Source organism: Podarcis melisellensis (genome assembly GCF_964234715.1).
Source record: "Podarcis melisellensis genome assembly, chromosome: 8".
In the NCBI taxonomy this organism is placed as follows: Eukaryota; Metazoa; Chordata; class Lepidosauria; order Squamata; family Lacertidae; genus Podarcis; species Podarcis melisellensis.
Genome location: NC_138540.1, coordinates 56,286,367 through 56,306,364, shown reverse-complemented (window position 1 = coordinate 56,306,364; position 19,998 = coordinate 56,286,367). Strand labels below are relative to the sequence as shown.

The window sequence follows — 19,998 nt, the reverse complement described above, 5'->3', positions numbered from 1 at the left end:
CCAGTCTAGTCGTCTTGTTAGGATGTGGAAAACTGAGGCTGAGAGAGAAGTCACTTGCCCAAAGCTGTAGAATATGTGGCTGTGCCTCTCAGATTCAGGATCACTTACCCGTTTATAAGAGCACAGTTTGTTGTTGTTTACCTGATTTCATTTTGATTGGTGGCAACCTTTGTTTGCTTTTCACTTGTTTGACTTTTGAAGAGAAGCTTTTTGTTGCATGCAAGGAAAGCCTTAGCATCACTTTCTCCCTCTTGTGTGTAGTTGAACCAGGTGTGCTTTGATGATGATGGCTCCAACTCTCCCCAAGACAGGCTGACATTGTCTCAGTTCCAGAAGCAATTGCTTGAAGATTATGGTAAGTTAACCCAGAGACTGTGCGTGAGTGATATTTGGAGTTCTGTATTTGGGGACGCAGGTGGCGCTGTGGGTTAAAGCCTCAGTGCCTAGGACTTGCCGATCGAAAGGTCGGCGGTTCGAATCCCTGCGGCGGGGTGCGCTCCCGCTGCTCAGTCCCAGCGCCTGCCAACCTAGCAGTTCGAAAGCACCTCCGGGTGCAAGTAGATAAATAGGGACCGCTTACCAGCGGGAAGGTAAACGGTGTTTCCGTGTGCGGCTCTGGCTCGCCAGATGCAGCTTTGTCACGCTGGCCACGTGACCCGGAAGTGTCTCCGGACAGCGCTGGCCCCTGGCCTCTTAAGTGAGATGGGCGCACAACCCCAGAGTCTGGCAAGACTGGCCCGTACGGGCAGGGGTACCTTTACCTTTTATATGTATGCACGCCTGGTAGTTTTTGTAAAATAAAGGCAATGTAAAAAGTCGAGACCTTGAGTTAGAACTCCCATCATCCCTGACCACTAGTCCTGCAGGCTAGGGATGATGGGAGATGTAGTCCAACAACAGCTGGAGACCCAAGTTTGAGAAACATTGAGTTATACCCATTTAAAAGGTGGACAAGCCAACTTAAATAGTTAAGGGTGCCTGAAAAATTGGTAATTCATGGCTTGAATTACTGGCATGTGAATCTGACATTACTAGTATTGTTTTAATAAATGTTTATAATTTTATAAATGGTCAAGCACCTTGAACATTTTCAGGCGACGGGTCAGGTTAAGCAATAGATAATATTGCTTCCTCTGCTACTTTACTTTTTATTTTAACTTTTCTCTAAATAATCATAGGTCAATTTGGTGCAATGCAAACAATGTTTGATTTTGTGACTAGTTTCCTTCAGCTTCCCCTGATTAAAGCAAGCCAGTGTGCTGTGTCAGGCATGTCAGGCACCATCCTGTGTCGGGCACCATCAGGCTAGCTGTGAAAATACCTAAGCCTTCATTCTTGTGTTTTTCTTCAGGCGAGTCGCATTTTGCAGTGAACCAGCAGCCATTTCTCTACTTCCAAGTGTTGTTTCTGACGGCCCAGTTCGAAGCTGCCATTGCTTTCCTCTTCCGCACAGAGCGCCTGCGCTGCCATGCCGTTCATGTTGCCTTGGTCCTCTTTGAACTAAAGCTGCTCCTGAAATCTTCTGGGCAGAGCGCACAGCTTTGTGAGTCTGGATTGTGTTTATCCTGTGCTTTCCCCATCTCATTTGTATCCTGCACAGAATATAAAAGAAACCACGAGAGCAGGAGACTGCAATAGGGCAGAAATTTGTAAAAAAAAAAAAAAAAAGGTTATCTTAAAAAAAATGAATTAATTGCCTGATTGCAAATGAGAAATTATGCCCAGATCAATGAAATGAAGATCTTTTGGACCTAACCTGGTTAGAGAAAGGGACATGGCTCAGTTCTCTCAGTGACCAACCAGATAAATGCTTCAGGGAAACCTACAATCAGGATATGTGCGCAACAGCAGTTTCCACACGTAATCCCCTGCAGCCATTATTCAGAGGCATTTACTGCCTTTGGCACTGGCATTAGAACACAGCAGTCATGACTACAAGCCATTGGTAGCTTTATTCTACATGCATTTATCTAATCCCTTGTTAAAACTGTCCAGGTTGCTGGCCATCACTACGTCTTACGGCAGCAAGTTCCAAATGCTCTGGGTGAAGAAATACTTCCTTTTACCTGTTACGAGTCTTCCAATATTCAGCTTTACTGGATCATCTGTCCACTTTCTCTACACCCTTTATGATGTTATACTCCACTATCATGTCCCCTACCCAGCCCCTCCTCACCATTTTTCTATGCCCAAACCCACCAAATACAGCAACCTTTCCTCATAGGAGTATCGTTCCAAGGTAAAGGTAAACGGCGTTTCCGTGCTGTCTGGCCCTTCTCACAGTGTCCCGTTGCACCAGAAGCCATTTAGTCATGCTGGCCACATGACCTGGAAAGCTGTCTGCGAACAAACATTGGCTCCTTCGACCTGAAGCAAGATGAGCACTGCACCCCACAGTCAAGTTTGACTTGACTCAACCGTCCAGGGGTCCTTCACTTTTATCCTTTACCTTATTGTTCCAACCCTGCAGTGATTTTTGGTTGTCCTCTTCAGAACATTTTCCAACTCTACACTTCTTGCACTTGGTGGTCCAGCCCTTTGATAAAGTTTCTTTATTCAAAGTGCTTGCCTGTGGTTAATCCCTGCAGGCATAATGAACATCTTTCATTTGAATGCTGCCTTGGTTGGGGGAAAAGAGAGATTCATCTTCCTGTCCCTTAACTTTTCAGTAAGCCATGAGGCAGGTGACCCTCCGGCCATCAGACGCTTGAATTTTGTCCGCCTGCTGATGCTCTACACCCGCAAGTTTGAGTCCACTGACCCTCGAGAAGCCCTGCAGTACTTCTACTTTCTCAGGTGGGCTCCTGTAGCGGCAGTTTGAAGGCCGGGCTGTTTTTTTAACAGCTGCTGTGTTAAAAGCAAAGCAGGAAACAGTCAAACTGCAGTGCTTTTCTTCCTTTCTGCTCTTCTTTTGCAGGAATGAGAAGGACAGCCAAGGGGACAACATGTTCTTGCGCTGTGTGAGCGAACTAGTGATTGAGAGCAGAGAGGTATGCCAGGTTCCAGTTGCACCTTTTCCTTCCTTAGTTTAGGGTGGAAATCACCCTTCTTCAAAAGTAGCTTCCAGTGCAGCAGTGGAACCCCACCACCAGGGGTGTTAAATCCTTAAATCACAATATTGCAGTCATCCCTCAGAGTGTTAGCACACCCTCCTAACTTTATTTTGTTTTTCCTTTTCATGGGTAGTTTGATATGATTCTTGGAAAGCTGGAGAATGATGGCAGTAGAAAAGTAAGTTCATATATAATGTTTTCCCACCCCCACCCCCACTACTATTTGATTGCTGGCTGTAATTATTGTTTTTGCAGGTTCCCTGTTGGTTTTTCAGTATTGAAATTAATTGCTCAAACTTAAACACGGTTATGGTAAACCAGGGTTCTTCTTAACCCAGGTTCTAAACTACAGTTTCAAATCTGGCCCGGTTAACCTCAACAGCAGTTACAGTGGATGTCATAATTCCCAAACTTTCCAAGGCCTGCAGTCTGTGCTGGTCTTTAGCCACCCAAATAAGCAGCTTCTTGTGCCTCAAATAAACACGCAGGAGATTATTCAGACAGCTCAGCATTACAGGATGATAGAAAGAAACGATTAGCACAGGTTAGGGAACTAAGCCCAGAAAAAGGACAGGTGTGTTCCTTCAGCCTTTTCAGATTTCTCATCAAACCCCTCCACCACCTATTAGTGAAGGGCAAAGAAAACTAGTATGAAAGGGCAGATCAAGAGAAAGCCCCTTCCTCCTCATTCTTCTAGTATCCCACCAGGGAAAAATGTGAGGTAGGTGTGTGTGTGTATTACAGTTTCCAGCTATGGTTCTCCTAACCTTTGAGACTTACTCAAAGGGCCTGACGGTAACTTAAATCACATAGTGCCAACATATTCTGTCCCTGCAATGCCCATAATTCCACCTTGCCCTGTAGCCCCAGCAGACAGAGACCAAAGAGTGATTTTAGAGTCAGAAAGGGAGGAAAGGCAATGACATTTGCTTTCTGATACTGAGAAACTCGCTGCCACAAGATTGTTAACAGATTTAGATTACAATCTGTAAAATTAGCCATAATCTTTCATACAAAAATGTTGTTGCCAGTTGATAAGACTCATCTAAAAGTTTATAGTATTTCTGTTGTCCAAGTATTTTATCTCCCTTCTTTATTTGTATTCTTTCATCAGCCTGGAGTGATTGATAAGTTTACTAGAGACACCAAACCACTTATTAATAAAGTTGCTTCAGTGGCAGAAAGTAAAGGTCTCTTTGAAGAAGCTACCAAACTTTATGACCTTGCCAAGGTAAGCAGGTTTCCATCACTGCTGGCCAAGAAGTTCGTTTAATTTTTAGATCAGTAGGGATTAGCTAGGAGGCATTGTGGTCTCTGGAAATGTGACCTGAATTTACAACACTAGGGCCAGCTGCAGCCTCTGAATCAAAGTATGCTTATTTTTTTCCTTTAGTTATCTGGCCCTGTATGTTTCTGGCCTTTGTTTTATCTGGCCTTTCAGGATTCCTTCTGTGCACCACTCTGAATAGTTAATCTTTGTAGAAAGGTTCACAGGATTGGACCACCAGATAGTAATATCTGGTTAGTAATGGCAATGTGTAAGTTATCAACTAATTAGCAGTTTAGCCACTGCAGATTGAAGAATAGCAGAGCAACACACAACAGTTATCTGAGCACTACAGGAAAATTGCTGGAACAGTGTCAGCTCAAAGGGGTTTTATTTAGATCTGTTTTTCCTCCAACATCGGCACCCCTCCCAATTTCATATGCCAAACTGCCTTTGAAGCTGGATTAGCTGCTCAATGGAAAGAAGGTCAAAAGTGCCACTGGTTTAGTAGAAGTCCCTCGGGTGAGCCAAAGCAGCTCTTTGGACTCCAGCCTCAACTGTGTGCTAAAAATAAAACAAAATTTTGCACAATCGAGATGCTGTGCAAACATGAGCTGGAGTTTGTGATCTGTATCAGTTGTGCAGGTTGAACACATCTGGGTAATTTCTCAGATTTTTCCTATGCTGTTTTGGCATAATTATTTTTGGTTTTGCTTGAGATGATAGGGACAAGGGCACTGAAGCCCCAGCCACTGAAATTCCCACTTAGCTGCTTCTATGTTTTCTGAGACTTCACCAGACCTAGGATGAGAAAAGGACAAGAAACTACATTTGTTTGTTTATTTTTTAGTGAAAGTGGAGGCTCTCAGGGAGCAGAGCAGTATTACTACTCCTGTGCTATTCCTCCACTCCCTCCAAAGGATGATGCCATAGATCAGGAGCCAAGAACCCTTTTTTCCTAATGAAAGTTGCATTTCCTCAGGGCTAATCTATTGGGAGTCACATGTTGCCATTGGGGCAGAGGGAGGACTAGAATCCAAAATAGACAGAGGGCCCTCATTTCTCTCTTCCATTTCTATCACACACATGCACATACACACACATTTTCCTCTCCACCACAGGAGGGCTGCAGGTTCCACCCATACCACAACCCAAAAGTCTTTCTTCCATGTTCTCATACATTGTTTTTGCTGCTGAAGATCTCAGTTTTTCTTGGGAGTTTCTACATTTTACCAAAAAAAAGTCTCCCCCTGCCCCCTACCCTGAACTCCCTTGGTTGTGTGTCTTTGAAATGCATCTTCTTGTCTCTGGGCTCTGCAGTTCTTCTCTTCCCTGTTTGCACTTTCCTTAGAATCCAGACAAAGTGCTTGAGTTGATGAACAAGTTGCTGAGTCCCGTGGTCCCTCAGATCAGCGCTCCTCAGTCAAATAAGGAGAGGCTGAAGAATATGGCACATTCCATTGCTGAGAGGTGAGAGAACAGCCTCCAGGAGGGGAACTGAGTTTCATGACCATGGTCACTGTAGCTTGAGGAATACCTTTAATGATGAGTTTGTTGAAAAGACACATGGCTTGGATGTGTCCCACACTGCTTTTTGTTGCTGTGCATTTTCAGCATTCAATCCTGCACGCTTCTCAGGTGTGTATGTATGTGTTATATGTGTGTGTAAATTTATGCCATTATCAAAACTGGAAAGCAAAAAGTCCACAGGAGAGTGAATCTAGATATATAATCTGAACAGTTTTATACTTAACTTAATTCAGTAATTCTCCAACTCTGTTCTGTAATGAATGAATTAAAGGCTTTCGTCAGTCCATAAAACCTACCCACAGAGGAGGAGGTTCCACACAAGCTGTGGAAAACCTGTGTTCTTCTTCAGTGTCCTGGCTCCTCCCATTGATTTCACCAACAGACATGCAAATCAAGCTAAGCTTCACCCCTTCTGGTGGTAGGAGCTCCCTGTCAAGTTCTGATCCTGCCTGCTCCCCATAGAGTTGCTGTGCCCCTCTGTCCCCTTGCCCACTCCATTGCCATCAGTTCAGAGCAGGGGCAGTCCAAAGTTATCTTCCACACGTGTTGCATGCAGTAGATCACAAATTTCTAACATTTCCAGCTTTAAAAAAAGGTCAGAAATCAGGTGATGTGAAAGAGTCAGTACCAATATAGACCTGGCATAAAGTAAGTTCATGTGTTTCTCCCTCCCTTGAATCAGCTGGGTAGGGTGGCAACTCTAGTTTTCTCCACCATGGTTGTGAGTTGATCTGCAGTCCCCAAGCAGGTAACTCACTGAGCAAGGGTGGTGCAGAAGGGTGTGTGCATGGCACAGCTCCAGCCTAAGGCCAGTGAATCCAGCAGCAGAGAGACTAGAACTCCTTGGCCCTCCTGTCAGCTTGAAGCCTTGAAGTCATTGGTTGGCCCCTGGGCAGTTCTGTTATTTCAACCTCAGTTCCTCCCTCCAGGCTGCAGTATGGAGAAAACAAGATTAACCATCCTTACAGGGTTGCTGGACAAATTGCTGAGAGAATGTGTGGGAAGCAGTTTGAAGCACTATGTAAATGCGAAATATACTCATTCTAGGGGAAATGTCCTTTCCTGAAAGTTCAGCTGCTTGCAATTAGCAAGTGTTGCACACATATAGTACTGCAGCCTTTTCTCAGATGGAATGTGACTTGTTTTGCTTTGGTTTTTTCAGATATAAAGCACAGGGAATAAGTACAAAGAAACCCATTGACTCCACATTCTACCTCCTGTTAGACCTCATCACCTTTTTTGATGAATATCATGCCGGTCACATTGACAGGGCCTTCGATGTAAGTTTCAAGTTTTTTGTTTGAGAAGATAAAGCTACTGGGATCTGCAGTTTGACGAGCCCAACAAGGAACATAAATAAATAGTCTTGGGCACTCACAAACAAAGCATGGTGGAGATGGCACTGCCTCCTGATTGCTTTTCTTGTGGTCCTGTGCTTTTGTAGCCCACGAAAGCTGGTGTAGTAGAAATAAAGGGGCATGGGACTCCAGGACTAGGACCTCTGGGAAAATCCAGTGAGCATGAAGCAGGCAAGAGAGCAAGCCCTTACAGCAGGTTGTGGGGAATCTGTTGCTGGACTTCATCTCCCATCAGCCCTGACCATTGGCCATGCCAGCTGGGGCTGGTGGGAGTTGGAGTCCCCATCCATGCCTTACAAGCATAGAGCCAATGCTGGCAAATGTGACGGTTGTGAAGCCTGACCTGAAAGTTGTTAAAATGCTACCAGGTCAGAGGTAACCAATGAGCTACCTGGATGGATGGACTATCTCCAGCGTCTGAGCAGGCATCATAGCCCACAAATCCTTCTGAACTACAGTCTCAGGTGTCAGTACTGATCTGAATGCTCCTGGTTCTAGTCCTTTCCACTCCTAAGAATCTCTGGTGCTTTATATACCAAGGTATACTTTCTTGGAATATGGAAGTTCTGTTTTTGGCTGTCATATCTAGCTCCTTTTAAAGACATGGTCTTCCATGAATTTGGTTTAATCCTTTTTAAAAAAAAAGCTGTCTGGTTATCACAAATAGTAGTCAAGTAGGTAAAGCTGATCTGGGTCTGTTCAACTTCAGATAGCAGGTGGAATTGAAGGTGACACATATTTTAATGCTTTTTCTATATTGAAAACAAGAATCAAACTCCTAGCCGAGCAAAAGATGGATTCCATCTCTTCCCCTTTCTGCATAGTGTGCTAGTTTGCTCTGTGCCACAGGAAATGGTTTTTCATGATGGAGTGTTTCAGTCTTCCTATTCTCCTGAAGTGGTTCAGACTGTTAGTGCCTTTCAGGTGTTTTGGACTGCAGCTCCTATCAGATTCAGCCAGCCTGGCCATTGGGGAAGGCTGCTTTATCACTGGATAAAATGATCACTGTTCAATAATCCAACTTGCGCTATGAATGCTCTTTGTTATGCATTGGGGGGGTGAGGAATCCTCAGGAATTTCCTTGAACACCTTTTAAAGATTAACAATTCATTGATGTGGCAACAGTGCAAGCACTATGTAGATGCTGCTTTTCTGATGACCACCAGGAACTTAAATGAGAGAATTTTCCTGATCTTAGGCCCAATAAAGAGGACACATAAGTGGTCCTTATCACAGTATTTCTGGTGGTAGATTTGCATAGCTTAAAGTCCTGTTATATGCTAAAACTTGCCAATTACATTGGTACCTCGGGTTAAATACTTAATTCGTTCCGGAGGTCCATTCTTAACCTGAAACTGTGCTTAACCTGAAGCAGCACTTTAGCTAATGGGCCCTCCTGCTGCTGCCGTGCCGCTGGAGCACGATTTCTGTTCTCATTCTGAGGCAAAGTTCTTAACCTGAAGCACTATTTCTGGGTTAGCGGAGTCTGTAACCTGAAGCGTATGTAACCTGAAGTGTATGTAACCCGAGGTACCACTGTAGTATGCGCTCACAAGGTATGTACTAGGGTACATACAGAAGTTTCGTTCAGAGCTTAAATTAAACTGTATGCACTCAGTGCAAAAGGATAGAGTGTGTGTGTAAGGAAAAGTGAGTGAACACAGAAGAAGATATTGCATACGTAAACTGCCTGCAAATTGTCATTTCCCTTCACAACAGTCCATTGTTACTCCTGTGCTTTCGTTACAGATCATGGAGCAGCTGAAACTGGTCCCCCTGAGTCAAGAATATGTGGAGGAACGAGTAGCAGCCTTCAGGAATTTCAGTGATGAAGTAAGCAAGCCACGGCTGTTTGGTCCCTCCCCTTTTCTTCCATGAGTTGCGCACATCCAGGCACCTCTGCCATGGGGACCTGCAGGGGCTGTGCTTGGGGGATCCCTTTCCTATTCTCAGGATACATCTGCCTGCACTTGCTCCCCCAGTGCCACTGACAAGGACAAGTGTGCAATTCCTGGCACTGAGGATCAGCGAGTGTCAGGTCGGGGCTTCACCCATGCCTGTGTCATTCTCTGATGCTCCTTATGTGGTGCCACACCTGACAGGAAGCTGCTGCAGGTCCCAAAACATGATTCCAAATTGAAGCTCAGATGTATTTAGCTGGAAGTAGGAAAAAAACTCCTGGAGATGCTGTAACTTAGCTTCTTCTGCCACCTTGAGAGAGGTGGCATCATTCCCCTCCAAAACATAATTGCTGTGTTCCAGAGTGGCAGGGGGTCTTGCTGTTGTAGAGTCCCCAAGCAGGGAATGGGTTCCCCCTTTCCCCTTCAGTGCCGTGAAATGCTCTGCATGCTGATCCCCATTTCCCAGCACCAAAGAGAGAAAGGGGAAGAGCTGCCTTACTTGTGTACTTACTTTCACGCCAGAGCATTTGTTTTGGGTCAAAGATGTGAACAAGCTCTGTTTGCACTCTGTGTTTATGTTTCAAATCTGATATCCCAGCATGATACTGGGTTGGGGAAACTGGTCAGTCCCCATATATTGATTCTGTTCCTGTGTCAATTTATTATGGAATTATTATTTTTTAAAGGGAAATATTTGTTTTGTTGTCAGGTTGAGCCCCCTGCAAAACACAGCCTAAAGGGGACTGATAACATCCTGATGCCTTTCTGTCAATAGTAATATTGTTGGGGTGGGTGGCAAATCTCTTCCTCTTGCTTAAAGAGGTGGAATCGAAAGTTACCTCCAATCTTTCAAACACATCTTAAAGAGGGCTTGTCGATAAGGTAATTGGTTCATGCTGCAAAGTGAACTTGGAAATCAAAAGACTGGATGGATGAATGGCAGCCAGGGGAAGTGGAGAGGGGTTGTTTTGTTTTTGGCTTCTAGCCTCAGAACATATTGATTTCCTGAGTCATCCGTTTTGTCAGCTTTCAGCCAAAAGCTGCTTATCATTCATCAGTTGCCTCTGGGCTGCTTGGTCACAAAAACCAACACAGCAATTTGGCATTGTGGGACTCGGCTCTTGATCAGTACACTAATCCTGGCTCAAAACTCTTACCCTTCAGTGAAAAGATGAATTTCCTGCTTCTCATTCCTTGATGATTAGTGAGTGAATGAAGTGTGCTTTCTTCTTGACCTTTTTTAAAAAAGAAAAAGAAAGATGAAGACATCCAATTTTACCCCAACTTTATTTAATCCAAGGTTTAATTCTGGAGCCCTATAGTATCAGCACTTGATTTCTATCATCTATTTGTGCAGCAGTTCTTAGTTTACAAGAATCCTTTAAATTCTTATTCCTTAGTTTATCATTTATCTTAACTATTCTTCAGACTGTGCTCCAGGGAACACCGGGATTTCCCAGAAGCTTGTCTGGGGTTCCCCAATGCGAAGTTCAGGGATGATAGATAAGATTCCCTAAAAGACATCTTGCCCCTCCCTGCCAGTCTCCCCATGCAAGATGAATCTGCAGGAGGGTGTTGGAGGCCTCCACAATGGCGTGTTCAGTTCACCCTTCGTGTGTTAACTGGAAAGGATCTACAGAGGGCAGAAGTGAGCTACCCAGTACCCGACATAAACTGCACCTGCACACTACAGCATGTCCCAGATCTTTTGCAATTTGCACAAGGAAAGCTGGAAAACTGTCCATTAATGACATACCGTATTTTTCGTCCCATAGGACGCTCCGTCTCATAGGACGCACCTAGTTTTTTGGGGGGGAAATAAAGGAAAAAATGTTTTCCTTAATTTCCCCCCCAAACCCAGGTTGGGGAACAGCGGGATGGCGGCGCTGAGCCTCCCCGCTGTCCCCCAAGCTTGTGGGGCTGGCTGATGTCTGCCCGAAGCGCGGGGCGCTCTGCTTCAGGGAACTCCCCCAGGGCTCCCCAGGCTGTGGATATCTGCCCGGCGTGAAGGGCGCTCTGCGCGCCGGGCTACTATCCACAGCGTGGGGAGCCCTGTGGGAACTCCCGCAGGCTCCCCAGGCTTGCTGATGGCTTCCTGAAGCCTGGAGATCAAGAGGGGTCGGTGCGCACCGACCCCTCTCGCTCTCCAAGCTTCAGCGAAAGCCTGTATTTGCCCCATAGGACGCACACAGATTTCCCCTTCATTTTTGGAGGGGAAAAAGTACGTCCTATAAGGCGAAAAATACGGTAAGTATATTCCTGTGTGTCTAGTTTTCTCAAGCCTTGTTGGTTGAATGTGGTGTATCAAGAAAGTGCAATACCCAGTTTGACTACCTGTGGGGCACAAATTGACCCTTAGAGCTCCCTGCCTTGTCTTTCATTCTTTTTTGCATTTTATTTTCCCTTGTTTTCACAGATCAGACACAATCTGTCAGAGGTCCTCCTTGCAACAATGAATATTTTGTTTACCCAGTACAAGAGGTTGAAAGGCACCAGCCCAGCCACCCCTGCCAGACCCCCTCGTGTCATGGAGGACCGAGATTTGGTAAGCTTCTCTTCCCTCAATCCCACAAGATGCTGTGTAAGTCAGGGATGGAGAACCTGTGCTCCTCCTGATGTTGTTTGACTCCAGCTCCCATCAGCCCCAGCCAGCTTGACCCAGTAGTCAAGGACGATAGGAGCCATAGTCCAGCAACATTTACCTGGAAAGCCGCATGATCCCCATTCTTGCTGTAGGCAGGTAAAACCAAGACTAATCGTGATAGGCAATGTTGCAGGCCCAGAATGTTAGTTCTGGCATTTATAATAACAGTAATAATTATATTTTATTACCGCTTCACGGAGAGAGAACTGAGAAATTACAACTATCTTAGCGAGGCACACGAAAAGATCCCTGCTCCAAATCTAATCCTATCCTTGGACCACACTGGCACATGTGAATGCTAAGAAAGCTTCCTGAGCTTAGATGCCTGTCTTGAAATGCAAGTCCACCTTATTGTTTTTGGGGCCAGGATAAGCCTGCTTTCCTTTTACTGGGAAGGCACACCAAAAAAGTGAATTGGCAAAGGTCATGCCATGAACGCATCTGAAGTTTGCACCTTTGGCAGCACTGGAAGAGTCCTCTCTTTGGAAACTCCCATTTACAGCAGGGTTTGGGCCCATGGAAAGGTTCCCTCCTCTGGGCACGTGGATTATTGTTTGATGGCATACCCTTGTGTTCACACAACTTCACTCCCTTTCTTTCTTTGGAAACTCTGTTTCAACTGATTTAGAGATGGGGACCCAAAGGAGGTGTTTTCCTGTCACATATGCCCACATTGTGCCCAAACCTTACTAGTTTGGAAGTTTGGAAACACCACCTCATCCACACTTGACTCTTTTTCTGCCTGTTAAGTCTTGAATCAAATGGAAATCCGTAAAAGGTAGTACTAAAGAGAATACAAATCCAGCCATTTCAGTGTCATTGCAGGTCATAACAACCATGTTTATTTGCTTTGGGATTTTTACTGGCGCCAAAGGGCATTCTCATGCCCCCTTGAGAAAGGAAAAGGAAAGTAATTGGCACTGAAGGCATTTGGGAGGTACCAGCCGAGGTATTTGGGTGGCTCCTGCTTTTGATTAAATAATTTATAACAAATGGAACACCTGCACCTCCAGGCCTCCTTTAACCTCGGTAGAGAGGGCAACAGCAATTCAGTTCTAAATTGTTTTCCACAAACAAGGACGGGAAGAAAGGGGCTCCACCAGCCGTGCCAATCTGTCCCCGAAGGCCCTTGAGGGCAATGGTATTTCAGTCTCCAAACAGAGCTGCATCATCATAATCTTCTACTGCTTATTTGTCTAGAAGTTGCTCATAACATATTATTTTATTTCATAAAATTTATATAGCACTTGCTTTAAATTTTTAAAAAGCCTTCAGATTCAAAGATTACAGAGAAATAGTGCTGATGGTCATCAGCATTCTGATGGCACCTTGCACTGAAATGCCTGATGGCAACTCCCAGTGGCATGTAGATATTAGACAGCGCTGGGGGCAGAGTAGTGCCCTGTGGCACCCTATAGCATAACTGCGAAGGGGCCTAAAATAATTCTGCCAATGCCACTCTCTGGACTTGGTTCCTCCGGTAGGACCAGAGCCACAGTGACACAGGGCCCCAAGTTTTCATTCTACAGAAAAACCGCAGAGACGCAAGCAGGAGCAAGGTCACCCTCCCCCTGTGTAAAGTTAATCCATCAGGGTGACCAAGGCCAACTCGGTCCCAGGCCTGAACCCACATTATTCCAAACTCAATAATCTGTGTCATCCAGGGATGCTCACAGCTAGCTCACTGCAACCCTCTCCACCACCTACTCCCTCAAAAAAGGTGTATTTGTAACTGGCCTTTCCAGTTCAAGGGGTCCAGGGCTGATTTTTTTAAGGAGTTGCTGCACCACCGCCTGTTTCAAGGCAGTAAGAACTGTCCCCTCATGCAATGAAGCATGAACTACATTCTGGATCCAACCAGCCAGCCCCCCTCTTGTTAGATTTAATAAGCCAAGAGGGCACAGGGTCATACATATTGCCGCCAGTACCAATCATCTACCTGCCTTAGCTGATACTGATCCCACAACCCATCTGGCATTGGTTACTTCATCAGGAAGTGCAACACTTGCACAGTCAAGGTTTCTCTGAAGTCAAGTGGCTTTAACCTCAAGGTACGTAGCTAGTCAGTCTCAGCAAGGGTCCTTGGGTGCTCCAGAGGCCCCTCCCCCACAACAGGAGTCAGTAACTGCAAGACCTTCCAAAATAACTGCTGGCTGGGTGTTAGAAGATAAGGAGTTTTTGTGAGGCGATACTTCAGTGAATTCTGAACTATTTCTGAAAGCATATGGTCACTTCAACAATATATTTCAACTCAGATGGAGACAGAGGCCAACACATATTTATTTGATGTTTTTTCTAACCTAACTCAAGATATCAGGGATTGAACCTAGACTTTCTACATCATGGGTAGGCAAACTAAGGTCCGGGGGCTGGATCAGGCCCACTCGCCTTCTAAATCCGACCTGCGGACGGTTCGGGAATCAGCATGTTTTTACATGAGTAGAATGTGTGCTTTTATTTAAAATGCATCTCTGGGTTATTTGTGGGGCATTGGAATTCATTCATTTTTTAAAAAAAATCAAAATATAGTCCAGCCCCGCACAAGGTCTGAGGGACAGTGGACCGGCCCCCTGCTGAAAAAGTTTGCTGACCCCTGTTCTACATGCATAGAAGGTCCTCTGCCAACAATTGTGCTCTGTGACCTTTGCTCTTCCTCTTAAGCGCAATATTACCCAGGCCCTCCCCTCCCCCGATCTCTCCAGGTTGCACTAAACACATACCGTAGATTCTGGCGTATAAGGCAACTTTTTAACCCCGGAAAAGAGGTTAAAAAATTGGGGGTCACCTTATACGCCGGGTATGGGTGGCGCGGAGCAGAACCTGTCCCCCTGCTGCTGCTGCAGCTTCCGAAGCAGCAGCAGCAGCAGCGAGCAGCAGGCTCAGCTCTGCTCCAGGCAGCTTTCTCCCGGTGCGGAGCTGCCCAGCGTATCAGGCGACTGGACTTATAAGACAAATCCCCAAATTGCAGCTGCTAATTTGGGGGGTCGTCTAATACGCCCAGTCACCCAATACACCGGAATCTACGGTACATCTATTTCTGGGAGGGAACATATCAGCCACACAAGCTGATGGTCATGTTGCTTGGTGGTCTACGGCTTCATTTTTGTTGACATACTTTGAATTTAGATCTGTCCACCCACCCTTTTCATTCTAAGAAGAGTCTCTCACCCAACATCCATCTCCAGTTAAAATATAAGTCAAAGCGTTCTGTTTCTGTGCTTTGTAGAAACTCCGATCTCAAGCTCGGGCGCTGATCACCTTTGCCGGCATGATCCCCTACCGAACCTCAGGAGACACCAACGCACGGCTGGTGCAGATGGAGGTCCTCATGAACTAGGCGCCTTAGGAAACCTGCCAGATGCTGCTGGTACCCTCAGTGGGCGGCCCAGTTTAATTTGGGGTTTTTTGCTTTTTGTATTATGTACTTTGTCAACCACAATAAATTTTTTTGATTTATATTTGTTTTGACATTTTGCTTTACTTTTGCCATTATTTATGTTCACTTATTCATTTATTTTGCTTTTTACAATATTTATTTGTTTTGAGAGGTGGGGGAAGGGGGAAGCTCATTTTAATGAAGGAGCAGGATCTATGGAGGCAGGCACTGTGTCCTTTATTTTAATTCCTCAGGCAGGGGTCACTGATGTTTTTTAGTCCATGGGCACATTTTGGATTTTTAAGCAAGTGCCTTAGGTATACCCCCTCCCTGGACATTCTCTCCCTGCATCAACCTCCCCCCCCCCCGCCCAGCCCCTGGGAGACAGAAAAAGAGAAAGTGCACACACACACACATACACACACACACACACACACACACACACACACACACTTTTCCAAGTGATCTGGGTAAAAGTTTGAACTAATCCAAGCCTCTGAAAGGAGAAGTGGGAAAGTGTCACTCAGTTTTCTCTTTCAGTTGTATGTCCTTCTTAGGGAGAAATAGGTTACCATTCTCACCACCTTATGAACGGGGGTGGGCAGTAAGATAAGGTTTATCTTAGATTTTGTGGGTGTCAGGGGAAAACCTCGAGGGTACTGTTGCGCTTAGGGGCCCCATGTTGGCAACTCTTCTCCTAGGAAATTGAAGAGGCTTAATTTCTATTGCTGTGGGATGCAAGAGATGCGTTGGTCCTAAATTATATCATATAATTAACTCTTACCTGCACTGGCTGCAGGATATTTGAATCGCAAAGTGCTCTTGCACAAATGACATATCCCCTAGCTGAAGCCCGCCCCCTTCTTGCAGCAACCCCGCCCCCCAACCTGTGCATCTCTGGTGGATCTTCCAGCCCTCAAGGGTGGCTTCTCAGGGGGTACAGTGTGGAGAGGGGCAGGCACGGACTCCTTGCTGCATGAATAGTCCCATTCATGCATCCTTGGGTTCAAGCCATCCTGCTGCTTACGTTCTGCAGCATTCCCTCGCATGCAATGGCATCTACTCCTTTGGAAAGCAGGGAGGTGCAGTTGAATACTTGAGCATGGGTAGGCAAACTAAGGCCCAGGGGCTGGATCCGGCCCAATCGCCTTCTAAATCCGGCTTGCAGACGGTCCAGGAATCAGTGTGTTTTTACATGAGTAGAATGTGTCATTTTTTTAAAAATGCATCTCTGGGTTATCTGTGGGGCATAGGAATTCGTTCATTTTACCCCCCTTCAAGATATAGTCTGGCCCCCCACAAGGTCTGAGGGACAGTAGACTGGCCCCCTGCTGAAAAAGTTTGCTGACCCCTGTTCTAGAGGCTGTTTAGGTCCATGATTCTCCAACAGTGAGGTCAGCGTCTCCAATTTCAGTGTGGGAGGCAGTATCCTCCCTGCCTCCTCATAGTCTAGACTTCAGTGCTTCTGTAAGATCAGGAAGGTGTAGAGTGAAATTATAAGAACTGCCATTGAAAACATCAGCATCTGGGATTCCATTCTTCCCCTCCATAAGATATAGTACAACTGGTCCTGCCAAGCATAGCTCCACTTCTGCTAGTGATGACTAGTGATCCTGAGCAGGGAGGAATACTCATCGCCATGACATTAGGACACAAGGTAAGTTACCAACCTAGTGCCCCCTGAATGTTTAGTAGGTGGAAACTGTAGTCTGAAACATCCAGAGGGCACCAGATTAGCAAAGGCTGTTCTACCTATTATGGTGGGAAGTGAGGGAATTTGAGGTGAGGCTGCCATAAAAAAAGCTGGAGCCCCACTTCATACAGTTCCAGAGTTGGATTCTGGGGAACCCAGAATCAACAATCAGAATATGATTAAGCAAATCAGCCTCAATTTCTCTGTTGGTTTTGTTTATTTAAAATATATCTTAACCACCTTCATTAAATGATTCCAGGGTAAAACACAAGTCAGAACATACAAATAGATTTTTAAAACCAAGAAACTTAGCAAAATGCAATGAGACAAAAGCAAACAGAAATCCGGCAAAGCCAAAGAGTGGAATAGGGCCAACAAAAATCACTAATCTACAGCATGATTTGCTAATCAACTGCTTTGTCATGACTTATTCCAAAAGTGATTTTTTAAAAAAGGCAATAACTGAGAAAACATAAAGAAGAGGGGGAGGGATGAGATTAAGAGCTGGAGAGAATATGATAGGAATTCCTGAAGGGAGATCTGTGCGAGTGCTGTGGGTGCCAGTCACAGAAAGACAGTTGTGTATGGAATGACATAATACAAAATGGCTACCACACCTAAAAGAGCAGAAAAAGGGACAAGTGTGCCACCTGAATAAATGGAGGAGGGAGAGATGTGAATGCCACCCTCTGCCACTCGCACAAACAAACAATTTCCTTTTTTCAGAAGGCGGGGGGCGGGGAGCACCCCTGGCATCCAGTGATATGAAAGCATGTTTAAGGGGGCATGTTCAATGGAGGAGAAGTTGAGATAGGGCAAACAGCCTCTTTGGCAGTGTGGATTTTGGAGGATATATTTACTGAGACCTTTTTGCAGATGCCAAGAGCTGCTGGTGAGCACATTGGTGCCCATGGGCACCATGTTGGTGACCCTTGGCCAAGAGGTCATGGCTGTGTGGCAAGTGAGAGTAAGTTGTTAAACTCCATCCACATGTACGTACATACATAAATGGGGAACCCAGGTGCCCAAGAAGTTGCCTGGAGTAGCGCCATGTTTCAGATGATGTTTGGGCACAGCTCTTGGGATAATACGATACAGGCCCATGCAGTGTCAGGTGTCTTGGGTCAGCCTTGCACATGCACACCCCAAACCACATTACATTTTTACAGTAAAACCTCACCATTCTTTAAAGGTGGACAAGTTTATTGAGACATGAACTAGGCAACAGCCTACGTAGGTGCACTGGGGTGGGTGGTGAAGATGATGGACAGATAGATACCCACACAGGTCAAGGTGTGCAGGTAAGGCGAGATGAAAACCTGACTGCAGTACCTGTGAGTCAATTAGCTGCTCAGGGCTTGAATCACAAATGATCAATAAACCCCATAGCTGGGGTCAGTTGAGGATTAATTTCCATGACGCCCTCACGTGTGAGATGATGGGTCTTTGTAGAAGACAGGCCTAAACCATGATTTAAGTCCTGATAAAATTGAGTTGGATCTGTCAATGAGCCCAGTGTGTTGAAAACTCACATTTGTGCCATTTCTACTGTCAGGAAAAGCGCAGCATAATAGCCTGGGGTTGGAGCTGGATATTCTGAGCCAGTAATTTATTGCAGTCCAACTCCCATTGGGTTTTAGCAAAGGCTTTGAAATAATGGCTGCTTGTGTTCCATAAAAATGACGCTAAAAGCATTTAAGATAAATACAGAGCTAAACCAACTTGGGTATCTCAATAACTTATTTCCCTGGTGAAATGATGCAGGGTGACATCTGGCTAAATCATTGTCAAATTGACCTGTTGAAAGCAATGGATTTAAGTTACTTGACTAATAGGCTCTTGAATAGGTCCTTCTGCAAACAGAAAAGCACAATTAGATTCATTACACACCCACACACCCACACACACACTGCTAGAATACAAACCAAAATTAAAATATACGATGGCAAACTGTTCAGGGAAAGAAAGAAATCTTTGCTTCCAGTTAATCAACAAGCAACTATCTCAAATCTCAGTCTGCAAATCTACCCACTCTTCTCTATTGGAAAATATCTTCTCTATTGGAAAATATTAGAATTTCTTCATCCAGTACCTCTGTACCAGTATAAAGGGAGCAAAGGGAGGCTGTTAACTTATTATTTGCATCTTCCATGTTTAAGCCAGAACCCCTGCAGGTCTCCCACCCCCACCCCCCAAAGGTAATTCTCATCTAATAATTTAGCAATAATGTACATGTGTGCCTTTCAACCCTGTGGGAACTACAGCTAGCTCCCAACCACCTGATTTCAGTAAAAACTGGCAAGCAGCACTGGTGTGGCCCCTGTCCATTGAGACATCACAGGGCAGGACCAGTTAGTGTGGATCGAACTAGTCAGCTCAGCTTTGCACAGCCTGCTACTCTCCAGATGTTGTCAGACTGGAACTCCCATCATCCCCCCACCAGGCACTTTCACTGCATGCTCACGACAGCAACTTCCCTCCTGATGCCAAACAAATGAATAATGCTTCCTTAATTTCAAAGATGTATGAAAGGTTCTGCTGAAAGAAGAAATGATCGTTCACAGTCTCTCTTCTAAAATGTTTTCTGTGCATTTTTTTAGGGAATGGGCACCATGTTCCTAAGGTCTTCTAGTAAATTGATTTTGGCACAACATCTCCACGGTGGCTGGAAGCGGATTTGTGTCACCTGACTGTTCTCACTGGAGTTGGGAAGAATTTGGTTCTCCCTTTGGCAAAAGGGAATTGGGAGGGTCGTTTATGCCACAGTAGCTTAAAGCAGGCATGATGTAGCATCCATTTTCTTTATTTCAACCATTCTAAGTTTAATTTTAACCATATTGAAGCTAATAGCCCTAAAACTTGCTTCATTCTGAGAAATTAAGAGACATCCCTGCTTTAGGTAACAATCCTGTGCATTTGGTGGACTGGGCACAATCCATTCATGACTGAAACCCTTTTCGGGTCCATTGATGTCAGTGGGAATCTTAAATGTGTGCATAAATCTCTCCCACTGAAAACAATGCAGTGCCAAAGTGCCTAATTCTGAGTGGGTTGTGCCCTTTTCTCTGGGATAAACCCTCCAAATATCAATAGGTTCAAATAAATGTTCATAGAATTAGTCTGGATATTGATGGAGGTCAGTATAATCACCAGCAAAGGAAAGTTCTTGGGTTCGG

At 45.1% G+C, this 19,998-nt stretch overlaps 1 protein-coding gene across 3 annotated transcripts in view; it reads left to right on the top strand.

Annotated features, from left to right (window-relative positions):
* Nucleotides 1-15,209, top strand: part of NUP93 (nucleoporin 93) — a 67,802-nt gene extending 52,593 nt beyond the window's left edge. For all 3 annotated transcript variants that reach the window (XM_081922698.1, XM_081922699.1, XM_081922700.1), the window contains 11 exons: nt 262-355; nt 1,352-1,543; nt 2,670-2,796; nt 2,918-2,990; nt 3,187-3,231; nt 4,168-4,284; nt 5,672-5,790; nt 7,013-7,130; nt 8,958-9,041; nt 11,526-11,654; nt 14,980-15,209. In XM_081922698.1, coding sequence (XP_081778824.1) covers nt 262-355; nt 1,352-1,543; nt 2,670-2,796; nt 2,918-2,990; nt 3,187-3,231; nt 4,168-4,284; nt 5,672-5,790; nt 7,013-7,130; nt 8,958-9,041; nt 11,526-11,654; nt 14,980-15,090 — 1,209 coding nt within the window. In that variant the 3' untranslated portion in view covers nt 15,091-15,209. The remainder of the gene's footprint in view (nt 1-261; nt 356-1,351; nt 1,544-2,669; nt 2,797-2,917; nt 2,991-3,186; nt 3,232-4,167; nt 4,285-5,671; nt 5,791-7,012; nt 7,131-8,957; nt 9,042-11,525; nt 11,655-14,979) is intronic.
* The last annotated feature ends 4,789 nt before the right edge of the window (nt 15,210-19,998 follow it).